Genomic DNA, 17542 nt, shown 5'->3' with positions numbered 1-17542 from the left:
TGTGAAAAACTGAAAAATAGTATTGGTAAAAAAAACAGTTTAAGATATGGTCCCAAGTATAAATTGAGAGAGATCAAACTCTTTCAACTATGAATATATTTACTTTTTTGACATCAAAAAGAGCTAGTGAAAACAGTAATTGTAATATAAAAGGTGGTATCTTTTTTATTTATTGAAGAACATTAAATACAAGGGATAGCGGCTTAAATGAAGGTTAATTTGTAGGGGGAAGGAAACAGATGATTTACCAATAAGCTTTTCAAAGCCATAGTTTATAAGTGCAACAGCACTCCAGGGAACCAATTCAATTGTACCTCACATAGCTAAAGTCTATTAAGTCTAAACAAAGTGACCATGGTTGTAAGATATCCTTTAACTTGCGTAACATGGAGTGTACGGAACAAAACATGATGCACAGGAAAATCTACATTTGGAAGTCCATTCCATGTGCTCAATGATGGGTAATTCATGGGACACAAAAGAACACAATTCAATTTCTGTCACTTATACAGAATTTCAAAAGTTAATTCATTCTTTCCCTAACTTCAAAGCAGAAGGTAAAAAAAAAAAATTTTTTTTAAAATAAGGATGAGGATACTAAAGAAAAAAATGAGCAAGTCTGTATTAGGATTAAGGTTAGGGTTTGAAGCATTTCAATATATTCTAATCAAATCCACAATTCTATGTCATCAAAATTATTTCTCTGTGAGAACTTTCCACTATTGAAGAGGAAATCAGAGCAATAATTAGGAGGTACTTTGCCCAACTTTATGCCAACAAATTTGATAACCTAAGCAAGATGGATGAATACCTTTAAAAATATAGTCTGTAATCTTTAGCTGACTTCATGTATATATGAATGAATGTTCACCAATCATGTACTTTGTATTTTATTGCATCGTACACCACAACTAATAAGCCTAGCAATCGACATATATTAGGTGTGTGTGCCATTTCTATAAACTACAAACTAAGAATGATAAAACTATCAATATAGTTTAGTATTTGCTAATTTTACTAAGCTTTTTTGTTATGTATATGTAGGAAAATCATAGGAATTATAAATTCAATTTGAGTAAAGTTTAAAAACCATATATTTTATGATAAAGGGCCTTTAACTGAAGCTGGCCAAAGCACTGATATTATATATTTGCTGTAAAAAGAATTATAAGAGTTTTATTTTTCTGATATTAAAAGTTACTTAATAAAGACTTGTTTCTGTTAAAAAAAAAATAAAATAAAAATATATGCTGTCCAGATTAACAGAGGAGGAAATAAATTGCTTCCATAGTCCCATTCTATAAAAAGAAACAGAATAAGCTATTAATCAACTCCTTAAAAAAAAAATCCCCAGGACCAGATGGATTTACATGTGAATTCTACCAAACATTTAAAGAACAATTAATGCCAATGCTACATAAACTATTTGAAAAAATAGGGAATGAAGGAGTCCTACAAAATTCTTTTTATGACACTGATACCTAAACCAGGTAGGACAAAAACAGAGAGAGAAAATTATAGACCAATCTCCCTAATGAATATTGATGCAATAATCTTAAATAAAATATTAGCAAAAAGATTACAGAAGATCATCACCAAAATAATACACCTTGACCAAGTAGGATTTATACTAGGAATGCAGGGCTTGTTAAATTATTAGGAATATTAGGAAAGCTATTAGCATAACTGACTATATCAATAACAAAATTAACAAAAATCACATGATCATCTCAATAGATGCAGAAAAAGCATTTGATAAAATCTAATACCCATTCCTATTAAAAACACTAGTGTGTATAGCAATAAATATATTTTTCCTTAAAATAGTCAGTATAATCTATTAAAAGCCATCAGTAAACATCATATATAATGGGGATAAACAGGAACCATTCCCAATAAGATCAGCAGTGAAACAAGGTTGCCCACTATCACCATTATTATTCAATATTGTATTAGAAATGCTAGCTTTGGCGATAAGAGATGAAAAAGAGTTAAAGGAATTAGAGTAGGTAATAAGGAAATTATATTATCACTCTTTGCAAATTATATGATGGTATACTCAGAGAATCCCAGAGATTCTACTAAAAAAAATTCTAAAAAAAGAGTTAATTCACAACTTTAGCAAAGTTGCAGGATACAAAATAAATCCACATAAATCATCAACATTTTTATACATCACTAACAAAATCCAACACCAAGAGATACAAAAAGAAATTCCATTTCAAATAACTGTTGATAGTATAAAATATTTGGGAATCTATCTGCCAAGGGAAAGTCAGGAACTATATGAGCAAAACTACAAAACACTTTCCACACAAATAAAGTCAGATCTAAACAACTGGAAAAATATTAAGTGTTCTTGGATAGGTTAAGAGAATATAATTAAAGATAACAATACAACCTAATCTATTTATTTAGTGTCATACCAATCAAAATTTCCAAGAAACTATTTTACTGATCTAGAAAAAATAACAAAATTCATCTGGAAGAACAAAAGGTCAAGAATTTCAAGGGAACTAATGAAAAAAAAAAAATCAAATGAAGGTGGCCTAGCTGTACCAGATCTAAAACTATACTATAAAGCAGTGATCATCAAAATCATTTGGTATTGGCTAAGAAATAGACTAGTTGATCAGTGGAATTGGTTAAGTTCATAGGACAAAATAGTCAATAACTATAGCAATCTAGTGTTTGACAAACCCAAAGACGCCAGCTTTTGGGATAAGAATTCACTGTTTGACAAAAACTGTTGGGAAAATTGGAAACTAGTATGGCAGAAACTAGGCATTGACTCACACTTAACACTGTACACCAAGATAAGGTCAAAATGGGTTCATGATCTAGACATAAAGAATGAGATTATAAATAAATTAGAAGAACAGAGGATAGCTTTATTTCTCAGACCTGTGGAAGAAGAAGAAATTTATGACCAAAGAAAACTAGAGATCATTATTGATCACAAAATGGAAAATTTTGATTATATTAAGTTAAAAAGTTTTTGTACAAGCAAAACTAATGCAGACAAGACTAGAAGGGAAGCAATAAACTAGGGAACATTTTTACAGTCAAAGGTTCTGATAAAGACCTCATTTCCAAAATATATAGAGAACTAACTCTAATTTATAAGAAATCAAGCCATTGTCCAATTGATAAATAGTCAAAAGATATGAACAGACAATTTTCGAATGAAGAAATTGAAACTATTTCTAGTCATATGAAAAGGTGCTCCAAATCACTATTGATCATAAAAATGCAAATTAAAACAACTCTGAGATACCACTACAGACCTCTCAAATGGGCTAAGATGACAGGAAAAGATAATGACGAATGATGGAGGGGATGTGGGAAAACTGGGACACTGACATATTGTTGGTGGAACTGTAAATGGATCCAACCATTCCGGAGAGCAATTTGGAACTATGCTCAAAAAGTAATCCAACTATGCATACTCTTTGATCCAGAAGTGTTTCTACTGGGCCTATATCCCAAAGAGATCTTAAAGGAAGGAAAGGGACCCACATGTGCAAAAATGTTTGTGGCAGCCCTTTTTGTAGTGGCTAGAAACTGGAAACTGAATGGATGCCCATCAGTTGGAGAATGGCTGAATAAATTATGGCATATGAATGTCATGGAATATTATTGTTCTGTAAGAAATGATCAGCAGAATGATTTCAGAGAGATTTGGAGAGACTCACATGAACTGATGCTAAGTGAAATGAGCAGGACCAGGAAATCATTATGCACTTCAACAACAATAATATATAATAATCAATTCTGACGGATGTGGCTCTCTTCAACAATGAGATGATTCAAACTACTTCCAATTGTTCAGTAATGAACAGAACCAGCTATACTAAGAAAGAGAACTATGGGAAATGAGTCCACAACACAGCATTTCCACTCTTTCTGTTATTGTTTGCTTGCATTTTTGTTTTCCTTCTCGTTTTTTTTTTTTTAAACTTTTTTTTAGATCTGATTTCTCTTGTGCAGCAAGATAACTGTACAAATATTGATACATATTTTGTATTTAACATATATTAGACAAACTGTCATCTAAGGGACAGGGTGAGGAGAAAGAGGGGAAAAGTGGAAACAGGTGGTTTTGCAAGGATCAATATAAAAAAATTATCCATGCATATGTTTTGTAAATAAAAAGCTATAATAAATTTTTAAAAATTATTTCCCTATGTACCAGGAACCAAGAAAAATTTAAATGACAAAGAAAGTTGTCTGATTACCTGGAGAGAGATTAACTTTTCTACAATTGTTAATGAATTTCTAAATATTATATAAAGTTCAACAAATATATTTCCAAAGCATCATTCATCATAGAAATTAAGAAATTTAAGATAATATCTATGCAAAAAAATTTACCCTTTAAGCTTTTTGAAGGAAAAATCAAGTGTAAATTATGTCACATATATATATGTTCCAAAAGTTTAAAGAAGACAGTTTTGCTTCAAAACTAGAAAGCAGTTAATTTATTTATGAAGTACCCTAAATAAAAATAATGTTTTGAAAGAGGGAAAAGAGAAGAAGAAATAAAGTGAGTGGGAAGAAAATACAAGGTAAAAGTTTACAGATGTTAATTGGACTAGGATGACTTCAGTAAAGTTTTATAAAATGAGTGAAAACAATATATACAATGTGACCCTTATTCCCATTTTCTTCAGTGACTTTTATAAAGGGATTTTAGGAATTTTTAAAAATAGAAGTTTTAATATTGATTCTCATGCTTATAGTGTTATACACACTTTTGTTTGAAAAGAAATGATAAAAAATTCCAGTAAATGTTAAGTTTGAAGTATAAATAATGGTAACCATGAACCATACCATTTTCATTCTCTTAAAGGTGGCATTGAGTTTGGAAAATCATTCATACCTGTGTTTTAATAAGAACTAAAAAGCTAAATGGAAAAATAAAAACAAACTATAAATTATACCTTATAAGGAAACTGTCCTTTTAAGGACACACTTAACTGTCAGATCATTTTTTTAAAAAGAAAAAAAAATGCATTAAACAATAGTGGATGTTCCATAGATATTTATTACCTAAATAACTAACAAGCTTCAGGGCAGAAATATAGGCAAATTCTAAGCCTTTTATACTGACATGCTTTTAAAATATTTTTCAGTATTAAAAAAATGTAATTTCCCCAGATGTTAAAATTGAGATATATCATGACATGTTAAAATGAAGTTCTGTTACAAGTTTTCCTTTTTTTATATTTTAAAAGCTATTTTATCATGTCTTCTATCAAAGAGTTTCCAAATTATTGCTGAATTTAGAATTGTAAAATTTAGAGCTAAAAAGACCACTGAAAATAATCTCTACTTCATCATTTCACCTAAAAATGTATTAGGTTCAGCAAATAGCATACAAATGTACGTAATTTTTAAAAGTTAAATATTACAAATTCACTATAAAATTGAGGTTGAGATAAAACATGATGTGTCTAGTCTCCTTAATTTTCTCTAGGATTAATACTTAAGGATTTTGTCACACATAATGGACATAGGGGTCTAGGTAATGTAGGTCCAATACATCTTTCAGCAGCAGTGCTGAACTATATACCACAAATATTGAAGTTAATATAGACTGAGGAAGAATACTCATTGATCTAAAATTTTACCATATTGGAAAAGAGCTCATCTATAGCAAGTTATAGCAGAATAATTTTGAACTTTGTGGTGGTTAAGATAATAAATAAACTTTTACTAATTATATTTCAACAAATATGACTTCAAAGCAAACACATTTCAGAGGAGCCAGATGTAAAGATGGGTATATATAGCTAGATTATTATCCCTTTATCTCGTATATCAAACTTGTCATGCAAAAGACTAATGGGCAGAAAATGAGATGGTTCAGATATATAATGAGAAATAATTAAAGAATAGTCTGTATTGTACAGTGGTGACCACAATGTCAAAAGAATTTAGAACTATGTAGGAGATTTTTGGATGGACATGAACAATAGTTATATAGAAAAAGAAACCAAAAATGATTAGCAATTTGTAACTTTGGAAGAATTATACAAACTAATGAGATCACAGTTTCATCAAAGTACTGAAATAATAGCTATACATATAATCTCAGAATACATAATAGGAATGAAAATAATTTTTAAATAAAATTACATACCACTGACGTGAATCCAAATTTTTTAATTCTCTCAACAATTTAGAATTTTTCTTCAGCAGATGAAAATTTTTTCTATAATAACAAAAAATTAAAAATTTTGGGAAGATAAATTATGTGAAACAAAAACAATGTACATCATAATGACTACTCCCTTTATAATTTTCAACCTGAAAAAAAATATCAGGAAAAAATGAACTAAACAGATTCAAATGTAAACTTTATATATGTTTTAAGTTTTCTTACTGCAAACAATTACCACACTCTATGCTATTACTAATGCTTAACTGATTACTTATCTAGCATAATGCAGATATGAAAAATATTTTGTGTATATTATTTCATTTTTTTAACACAGCTACTTCATGAGACAGGTAGTAAAAGTTACAGTATTACAAAAATTTTACAGATGTTTTCCCACAGTAAAATGAAAACTCTTTTAAGTAAGGGTTTTTTTCTTTTTTACTATATCGCTGGTTTCTAGAACAATGTCTGGCATAAAGCAAGCACTTAATGACTGCTCTTTAAATTGAAGAAATGGATTTAGAGGCCAATTAACTTGCCCATGGTTACACAAATATAAAAAGAGTAAGAAAAAGAAGTAAAGTTAAACTTATACCTAGGATCTTCTAATTCTAATACTTTTTACATCAGCTTGTTTCTCAGAAAAAATTCAGCTGATATCAGTGGTGGCAAGCATTATTAAATGAATGCATTTTAAACACGTGCATGTGTGTATGTAAACACATATAATGTCAGAAACATGATAAACAGAAAACAAATTCATTTTCAGGTAAAGAGCGGTAACAAGGAAAATTACAACCAAGAATCACCCACCCAGAAAAATTGAATAGAATTCTTCAGGAAAAAAAGGTGGACATTCAACAAAATAGAGGACTTTCAAGGATTCAAGACGAAAAGAACAGAGCTGAGTAGAAAATGATTTTCAAAAGCAGGTTTCAGGAGAAACATAAGGAGGTAATAAGGAAAGTAATATCATAAAGGACTTAATATTAAGTTTATCTGTTTACATTCCTACATGAGAAGATGATACTTGTAACTCATAAGTCATTCTCATTATTATGGCAGTTAGAAGGAGTATATATAGACAGAGGGCACAGATGTTTAAGTTGAATAAGAAAGGGTATCCTCTAAAAGAAATTAAATTAAATTAAGAGATGAGGGAGGAATATACAGGAAGAAAGAGAAAGGGAGAGTTGGAAAGGTGTAAATTATCTGCCACAAGACGCAAGAAAAAGCTTTTACAGTAGAAAAGAGAGGGATGGATGAGGAATGAGTAAGCCTTATTCTCAGATTTGGCTCAATGAGAAAATAATATACAAATTCAATATGGGTATAGAAACCTATCTTACCCTGCAGGAAAGTAGAAAAGGAAGGGGATATGAGAAGGGGGAGGTTGATAGAAGAGAGGGCATACTGGGGAAGATGAGATTAGAAGCTAATAACGTTTGAGGAGAGACAGGCTAAAAAGGAGGAGGGATGGGCTGAACAGGGTAAAAATACAGTTAGTAATAGTTACTGAGTAAAGAACTTTGAAGCAAGATTCTCCGATGAAGGCTTCTTTTCTCAAGTGTATGGGAAACCGAGTCAAATTTATATAAAAAAAAGTCATTTCCCAATTGATAAATTATCAAAGGAAATGAACTATGCCTAAGAGCTATAAAATTATACATAACATTTGACCTAACAATACCATAGGCATGATATTCCAACAGAGATTAAAAACAAAAGGTAAAGGACCTATGTATACAAAAATATTTGCTGCTGCTCTTTACTTGGGGCAAAATAATGGAAATTCAAGGGATGCCCACAAATTGGGGAATGGCTGAATAAATTGTGGTATGATGACTCTAATGGAATATTATTGTTCTATAAGAAATAATGAGGAGGATACTCTCAGAAAAACTCTGAGTTCAAAATTAAATGTATTGTGTGCAAAGCAATGGTAATGTGGGATGATCAACTAAAAATGGCTTTGCTATTCTCAGCAATACAATGATATGAAGAACGATTTATGATAAAAATGTTATCCATACCCAGAGAATCAACTGATTGTGTTTGAATACAGAATGAAGCACATTTTTTTTAAACTTCATTTTTCTTGAGGGTTTTTTTTTTTTTTTTGGTAAGGAGAGAGAGTGTCATGTTTTCTTTCACAACATAACATTTATGGAAATGTTTTTCATGAATTCACATGTGCTTGAATTCACATATGCTTTGTCAATGGTGGGGAGTGGAGGTAAGGAGGAAGGGAAAAAATCTGAAATTCAAAGTCTTAAAAACAAAAGCAAAAAAAAAAAAGTTTTACAGGCAACTGGGGAAAATAAAGAAAAAAAGAATGGCAGCAAGGAGGAACAGAAGTCATGACCAGATTATAACAAAAGGAACAGAGGTAAGAGAAGACAAGGGAGAGTGGCAATTTTTGTAAATTAGATTGACAGATTAGATATACTTCTGTACTTCAGGAATTCATCAATAGGAGTATTCTTTTCATTAACATCAAAGGTAACTTCCCAACAACTTAAAAGATAATTTTGGAGAACTGCTCTGCTAAAAAAATTCATCAGCCTGATGGCACAGAGCAGTTAAGAAACCTCTCTGTAGTTAGCTAAAATGGGCCTGCATAATGCAAACTGTCCATCAATAGACCAGAATCTTGACATCTGAATTTGAATCTTTGATAGCTTATTAGGATCTGATAGAGCTTGTAGTCTACTATCAGGTATTATTTGAGAGGTAAGGGTAGCCTCTACACAATGATAAGACATCGGCATATGGTTGAGGATAAAAGGTGAGAAAAGTAAAAGTGATATGGTTATAAAATGCTTTTTCTAATTTAAATTTCAAAATTGGTAGACAGCTGAATAAAGATCATTAACTTTAAGATGATCTGAAGTTCATCTGCTAAATAAAGAATACTCTCTATTCCTTACTAACTGGGAAAAGGTCAGTTTTATCTATTATTCTCTAAGGAGACCACACACAAGAAATAGCAGTCATGTAGGTAAGAACAAAAAGAGAAGACACAAATGGGAAAGAAGAGTATGGAGTGAACCAGGAAGGGGCACTGAGGTCCAGAGCACAGTTGGTCCCATAGAAGCCAGTAAACTGATTATTTGAAATCATGAGAGCAGTTCGAGGTGGGATTATACAGAAAATGGAAGGAAGTGTAAGGCAATGGTCAGAAACTGGTAAGCAAATTGAAGTCAAGGCACAAATGTTAGAACATACATATCCAGAGTCCATGCACCTGGCTCCAGAATACAGATCAGTCATCAGTGATGGTGATCAGCACTCAGGAAAGCAGAAAGGTAGTAAAAAGGATCTTACATCAATATGGTGTAATGGAAAAGAACTAGAATCACAAGACTTAAGATTCTACTCCTAACTCTACCAATAATTAATTGTATGGGGGCAGTAAGGTGACACAGAGGATAGAGGAACAGCTCTAGAGTCAAGAGGATGTGAGTTCAAATCTGAGCTCAAATACTTAATAGCTCTAAGACTGTGAGCAAGTCAACTGCCTCAGGTTAAGTGCTGGCAGAAATTTAAGATGCTATCTAGTCCAAACCTATCATTTTACATAAGAACCTTATATCTAGAGATGTTAAGTGACTTGTCAAGTAAATAAAGATGGTATTTGAACCAAATTCGTTTGATTCCAAATCGGTTTTTTTTATTCCATTACCTTAGGACTTATGGATATAATCATTAGACTTCTCTTTGAATTTCTGAAAAGTCTAGGAAAGGTGCTAGAAGTCAGAATGATGGGTATTCACATATAAAGATGATCTGAATTATTTGATAAAAATGTTCTTGCTCTTAAAAAGAAGATGGATGGCACAGAATCATTTTTTTTAACAGATATTTTCAATATTAGCTACATGGCATAATGGATCTTGTGCTAAATTGAGTCAAGGTTTGTATCCAAATGCTATTTCACATATTTAGTGAGCTGTATAATCTGGGCAAGTCACTTAATTTCTCTAAGCCTCAGGCTCCTTAACTTCCAACTAGGGTTTAAAAAGGATCTATTTCCCAAAGTTTTCCTAAGGACCAAATAAGTGAGATCCTTACAAAAATGTTTTGCTAAGTATGAAGCACTACAAAAAAAAGTAAGATATCATAATTATTATTAATAACATAATTGGCAAAATTATGGAACATTATATTAAAATGATAGTTTTGGAATACTAAGAAAATGAATCAATGAAGATAGAAGTGGTCTCATTAAGGAAAAAGTCAAATATAACAAGATAACTTTGTTTAAAAAAAAAAGAAGAAGAAGAAAATCGCCTCCAAAAGCAGAATTAGATGGAAGCAAAAATTATAGGATGTTAAAGATTTTGCTTCTGGATAGCAAGGGAATTAATAATAATTTGAGTGTCCAAATAATTGTCTTTTTCGGTTATAAGTTCTAACCATGAGAAATGAACTATGGGACAAGATGAAAGAGATCCCTACATCAGGATCTCTAAAGATCCTTTAATAAGGAATGGTTTAGTAATATCAATAATTTAGACAATCATTTTTGGTTAGATGATAATGATAATCATATTCACATAGTACAATTAAATTTTTCAAAGTGCTTTCTTTACAACAACCTTGTGAAGTTATTGTACCAACCAGAAGAGTAAACTGAGGATCAAGGGTAATCAAATGGATTGCCAATGATCATGCAGGTAGTAATATTAGAGTCAGGATATAGGACTAAGGCTTCCTGTCTCTGGTTCTAATGTGCTCTCCTATGATCTGCACAATTCTGTCTTCAAGATAGCTAACAAGAGACCTCTCTAAATACTCAAAATGATGGGAAGCCCATTACTTTAAAAAGAAAAGAAAAGAAAAAGGTTGTTTTTTGAACAGAATAATTGAATATTCTCCCTAATGCTGAGGTAAACCTTGACTCTTATAACTTTTCTATTTAATTCTACCTAAATTTACCTGTATCTATACAACATTAGCCCAAACTTTTCCACATGAAAGTCCTTTAAATAATGAAGACATTTCCTGTCTTCTTTTGTAAGATAAACAACCTTTGAGGACTTGTTCCAATTTCAATTTTCTATGACTTCTGTAAAACAGATGGTACAAATACTATTATACCTACTTTAGATACACATAAGTCAGGTGACTCATAAACTGTTGAATATGGACTCAAACACAGAAAATCTCAAACAATGATTTTTCCATAAAATCTCACTAAGCCATACTAGCAAGAACTACTAACATTGAAAGTAACTTCTTGAGATCTAGATGAACTGTCAATGCAATGCAAAAATCAGCAACTTAATCAATGTTATATAACTTCCAAAATTAAAGAAAAAAATCAAACAAAAATAAATAATAGAAAATTAGATGTTGCTTTCACATCACAAGGCTGGAATTTAAAACTCTTTATTTTGCTAACACTTTAAATTGAGTAAAAACATATACCTTTCTTATGGCTATCGAAATAAATTTAGCATGTAAAAATAATTAAAGAAAAATCTCAAAATTAAAATTGTTATGATAAAAAAGCAATAGATTAATAAGTTAAATAAAATAAAATAAAATAGTAGGATCATACCTTCTGTCCCAAGAATTCATTCCTAAGTCATTCAGCAGTAATCTACAAAAATAAAATGGACCTTGTGGCTCAGAAGGAACTGGCTGTTCTTGATTGGGAACTTTCATTGAGACATCAGACCTGCACCTATGTACATATTCCTCTTCTTGGGCATTCTGACATAAAATTGCTTTGATGATCTCTTTTTCTTGATAATGACTCATTCCAAATGGGGGTGGAGAAGGAGCATTTAGATTTAGCTGGGATGGCAAAAGACATTCAGGGCTTGCATTGCCAATATTTTCAAGTAATTTGTCAAGCACATCATCTACTTCTTCAATATGGGAAAAATCTTTCTGAGGTTCAAATGTCTGCTGTCTGCTATCTGAAATCACAAATGAATTATTTCTCTTGTTCTGTGCAAAGCTGCCTTCCAAAGGTCCATATAATATTTTGCTATCCCAAGAATACTTTCCAGAGATATCTCTCACAATAAGCCTGACATCAGAGAGGGCACTTGAGGGCCTCCCTTCTGTTCTTTCTGCAGGAATCTGAAGGTAAGACATAAGGGTATTGTCATTAAATACAAACAACTGTAGGTTTGGACTTCTGAAGACTTCAGACGAGAGCTCAGGTGATTCAAAATATGCATTGTCATGATTTTCACTAACAAGGCTGTGAAGAATGGCAGGGCCCCCACTCAGTGGATAGTGACTCAAGTGGTTTACTAGATGTGTCATCACCATACGGGCAGTAAGAGGTATTAATTCCAAACTCCTCCTCCGTTTTTCTACAAAAATAATAAAGAATGATCAGAGATGGCAGAAAACCTATCATCCAAATCAACGTCCACATATTTCAAATTTTGTTTATGACTTTTTCTTTAAGTTTGGCAGACTTATTTTCAATTCTGTTACAGATTTATTAGAAAAACTAAAAAAAAACCTGTTTTTCAAGCACTTCTTTTACCCAGGCAATCCCCAACATTTAAACTTAAAATGTGTTTTCCTTTAGAAATATCATTATAAATGGCAGTTAAGTTCTAGACAAACTAAGAAAAATCTAGTTCATTATCAGCACTTATTTAGAAACCACTATGTAAAAGACATTATTTTAAAAAATTAATTACTTAAAAAAAAATTTCTTCAATGTAACTAAAATGAGTTACTTGGTCCACTATCTCTTTCAATTAAATTTCACAAAATTTAAGAGGTAAAATTTTTGTTCCACAGACTTTGCTAGGTGATGAGAATAGAAAATTCCTTCCATCAAGGAATCAACAATGTTGTTAAATGGGTAAGAAAAATAACACAAATAATTATGTTAGAAATTATAATCTAGAATATATGAAGGATTATAGAAGGTCAGTAAGGGATGTGGGACTGAGGAGTAAAATAGTAAATCTTGCTGAAGGAATCAGAAACATTTTCATGGAGATCATACTGAGCTGTGACTTTGAAAGAAGTAAAAGATTAGCCCAAATGACTTGAATAGTAAGCTAAAACATTTTATCTCAATGTCTAGACAATGGCAGTTACCCAAGCTGATTGAGCAGGGAAACAATGTAGGATCATAAAATATGAAAGTGAAATGGTCAAAAACTGCATTAGGAAAATTACTTGGGCAGGAGAGGGAGGGGGCAATTTGTAGTGAGGTAGAGTATGTAGGAGGTTGACACTCTAGTCTGAGCAAGAGTTATTGAATCCTTAATTTAGATGGTAGGAGTAGAAACAAAGGAATAATTAAGAAATTGCAGCAAAACTTGACACCTGACCAAAGGTAGAGTGAGGGAAAGAAGATTAAAATATGGCTGTAATGCTCTGAAAGTCTGGGTGACTGTGAAAATGATGATATCACTACCAACAACAAATAAAAGAGAACAGCAGGAAGGGGGCAAGTTTAGGATGAAGATAATTATTAGAAAGCATGACTTTAACACTTTGTTTTGAGTACTAAAGTAGAGGTAGAAAAAAGAACTGTTGAATTTATTATTGTTCTTCCCTGGCATACTTCAGCTGAACTGATTACCATTTACTTATATGACAGAAAGAAATTATTATGGAGAAAATTGGTTGCAGATTCTTTCTTAAAATGGCTTTTAAAAGAAATAATTTTAAGTTAAATTTATTCCTAAATAACAAAGCCTATTTATTTTTAAAATTTTTAACATCCTTTTCTCTTCTTTTTATATTCTGAGCTACAGATTCTTTCTCCCTCCTTCCTCACTTCTACTTACTGAAGAGGCAAACAATATATCATTTTTATACACATAGAATAATGCAAATTTTCTCCTGGAAGGAAGGGAGGGTGGGAAGAAGGGACAGACTGAGGGAGGAAAGAGAAATTATATTTCAACTTATACTCAGAGTTCATCAGTTCTCTCTGGAAGTGAATAGAATTTTTTCCACCATGAGTCCTATGGCACTGTCTTGGATCATAGAGCTAAGTCTTTCTTAATTGATTATCATTACAACATCGCTGTTACTGTGCACAATGATCTTCTGGTTACCATTTCATTTCAGTTCATATAGGTCTTGCCATGTTATTTTTGAAATTACCACTTTTATCATTTTTTTTTAGTACTCCATCACAATCATACGCCACAATTTGTTTAGCCATTCCCCAATTGAGAGCACCTCCTCAATTTTCAATATTTTGCTATCCCCAAAAGAAGTACTATAAATATTTTTGTACATGGGGATCCTTTTCCTTTAATTTTTTGGAGTACTGACCTGGTAGAGGTATTGATGAGTCAAAGGTTATGCAGTTTTATAGTCCTTTCGTCATCACTGCAAATTGTTCTCCAAAATGATTCAACTAGGGTTCATTGGTTCCAGTTTCCCTTCATTCCCTCTAGCATTTATTTGTATTTCTGATTGATGTGAGATAGTACTTGAAATTGTTTTAAATTGTATTTCTCTAAAAATTAGTGATTTAGAGCATTTTTTTCAAAAGACTATGTATAGTTTTGATTTCTTCTGAAAACTACTTATTCTTATCTTTTGACCATTTATCAACTAGGGAATGGACTTTATTTAAAGACTATTTTTCTTTTTTTTTTAAATCATAATTAAAATGGGTTTTAAAGACTATAACTGTCCTCTGTTTGGCATTTAAAACCCTGACTAACATGAATTCTTCCTTACCCATCCAGTCTTTTAACACCTAATTCTCCCTCACATACTTTATGATAACAATGGTACTGGATTCTTTGGTGATCCTCAAATCCTCAAATATCGATTTACAGAATTTGGGAATTTTTACCGACTGTTCTTCCCCCAATCCTAGCTTATAATATTCTCCTTCCACTTTTCTACCTCCTGGCTTCATTCAAATCCTGAAATTCTGGCTTCAGGAAAGGTTAGTACTCTTTCCTCTATTTACAATATCCAATTTATCTAATATATATCTTGTTTGTACAGTTGTTTTCATGTTGCTTCCTTAGAAGCAGGGACCACCTTGTGCCTTTCCTCACCATATAGTGCCTGGCAAACAGACACTTAATATTATTGATTTACTATAAAGTCAATCATAATTAATAACTTAAACAAGTGATAATTAATGTTCTTCAAGTGTGTCAAAATAACAGATCACAAATAAGTTCTTATAGCTACAAACAATAACTGGAAATAGCTGTGGTGAGAAACCAGGGGGAAAGGGAGAATTGAGATTAACACATACCAAACATAAGAAACCTTTTTACATAAAATGACAAAACTATTTTACATCTATTTTTTATCTCTGCTTTTAATAGAATACACCTACTCAGAAAAAAGTGCTTGTGTATGACACCAGGATTTAATGTTTCTAAGCATTTCTGTTCAGTTCAGTAAAAATAATAAAAAAATAAAAACCTAAGGCATAAGAAGCAAAAATTCTTTTAAGTACCAAAGAACTGTGGTAAGACAAATATCTCCTGGTTTTCAGATGACACTAACTTCTGCCAGGTAACATAATACCAAGCCAAGGGATAAACTAAAGACAGAACTCATGAGGTTATATAAATGGGAAGGAAAAAAATGACAAACTGAAATGCAAACAAAATGGGAAAAATAAATTAAACCATATTTCTAAAAGGACTCTAAACCAATAGATAAAACCTTGGGGAAAAAAAAAGATTTAGATGTTATTACAGATTGTTACTTTAAGCACATGGATAAAATGAATCAATTTAAACAAAAAAGGTCAACAACATGTTGGACATAATTTAGAATGGTAGGAGAAATATATTGTTTTACACTTGTCTATCTCTTGGGGATTCTGCTAGGGCAGGTCAAAAAAAGATTACCTAAAAATGAACAAGAAAGTGGATGGAGATCAAAAAACGGGAAAATTAAAAACAAAATAAAACAGGATTCATTGGAAATTTTTACATGTTATTTTGATTTTACACGTGATTAAACTTCAATAAATATTTATTCATGCCTACTACATAGTAGATGACATATAAAGTTCTATTTTTAAATATGTCATAATGCCTTCCTTCCTTGATTATTCTGTAAGACATTTTTCTAGATAACTGGTTCTAAATACTGAGTCCAACCCTCACTGTGTTACTAATTTGGCTCACTGCTTCATTTGCACACTAGGGATTGATTCTTGCAATTTTTACCTCTCAAGAATACTTATGAGGATCAGTAGGGACGGAAGAAAGAAAAAATTGTTCATTGTTAGCTAGAAAAAGTTTTAAAAGAAAATGTTAAAAAAGAAAATTGTGAGGAGTTAGTTGAAGTTCGCTAATTATTAGTACTCATACCAAATTTTGAAAGACTGGGGCACTTCCTAGAAACTGGAGATAGTTTTAGTCCTTCATGAGCATTTAATGAGAACTTATTATATGTCAGATACTTTGCTAAGCCCTGAGAATACACCCCCCTTCCCAAAAAGGCAGAAACTATTCATTGCCCTGGCATTAGCATTAAAAAGGATCAATAGGGCAGCTAGATAGTGCAGTGGATAGAACATGGCATTGAAGACTGGAGGACCTAAGTTCAAATCTGGCCACAGACACTGAATATTTCCTAACTGTGTGACCCTGGGGCAAGTCACTTAACCCCAATTGCCTCACTCAAAAAAAAAAATAAATAAATAAATAAAAATAAAAATAAAGAAAGAAAGAAGAAGGATCAATACATGTTTCTTGAAGATGGGATGTTAGCTGACACTTGAAGTAAAAACAGGGAAAACTAGAGGCAGAGTCAAGGTGAGAGAAAATTCCAGGCATAGGAAATAAGATAGTGAAAATGATGGGGTCAGGAGATGGCAAGTTTTATGCCAGGAAGAGAAAGGATCTCCATGTCACTGGCTCTTACGAGAAACTAGATAGGAATAAAAAGAAAAAAAATGAGAAAACCTAAAGAGGACTATATGATAGAGAAGAATAAACGTAAAAAGATTGCACAGGGAAGGAGTCAGCTTATGAAAAGGTACAGAAGTGAAAGAGGATTTAATTGATGCTATTAATATTCTTTTTAAACTTTTTAAAAAATATTTTTTAGCTAACAATAATGCTATATTAATTGAGAGTTCTCTGACTAGAGGGATAACATGGTCAGATGTGCACTTTAGGAGGACGACTTTGGTAGATAAACAGATGATGGACCAAAAAGTGAGGAGAATGGAGGCAGGGAGACACAACAGAAAGCTACTATGATAGCTTAGGCACAAAGGGACAAGGGTCTACAGTGGAGTTGTGCCTATGTCAGAAGAGAGAAAGGAATCCATGTAAGAGACAAGTATAAGGGTGGTATTGATGGATCGTGACAAAAAAGCGCACAGGTCTGCAGGAAAGGAGAAGATGTTCACTTCCACATACACTGAAGATAAGATGT

General features: G+C 31.9%; 1 protein-coding gene across 1 annotated transcript in view; it reads right to left on the bottom strand.

Moving 5' to 3' along the window:
* The window catches only part of RALGAPA2 (Ral GTPase activating protein catalytic subunit alpha 2), a 397768-nt gene that overhangs the window by 165664 nt on the left and 214562 nt on the right, over positions 1-17542 (bottom strand). Inside the window, exons 33-34 of the mRNA XM_051975852.1 lie at positions 11733-12501; positions 6146-6217 (exon numbers count right to left, since the gene is read on the bottom strand). Of these exons, the coding sequence (XP_051831812.1) occupies positions 6146-6217; positions 11733-12501 (841 nt within the window). The remainder of the gene's footprint in view (positions 1-6145; positions 6218-11732; positions 12502-17542) is intronic.

Source organism: Antechinus flavipes, chromosome 2, assembly GCF_016432865.1.
Source record: "Antechinus flavipes isolate AdamAnt ecotype Samford, QLD, Australia chromosome 2, AdamAnt_v2, whole genome shotgun sequence".
NCBI lineage: Eukaryota > Metazoa > Chordata > Mammalia > Dasyuromorphia > Dasyuridae > Antechinus > Antechinus flavipes.
This window is presented reverse-complemented; position numbering and strand designations above follow the sequence as displayed.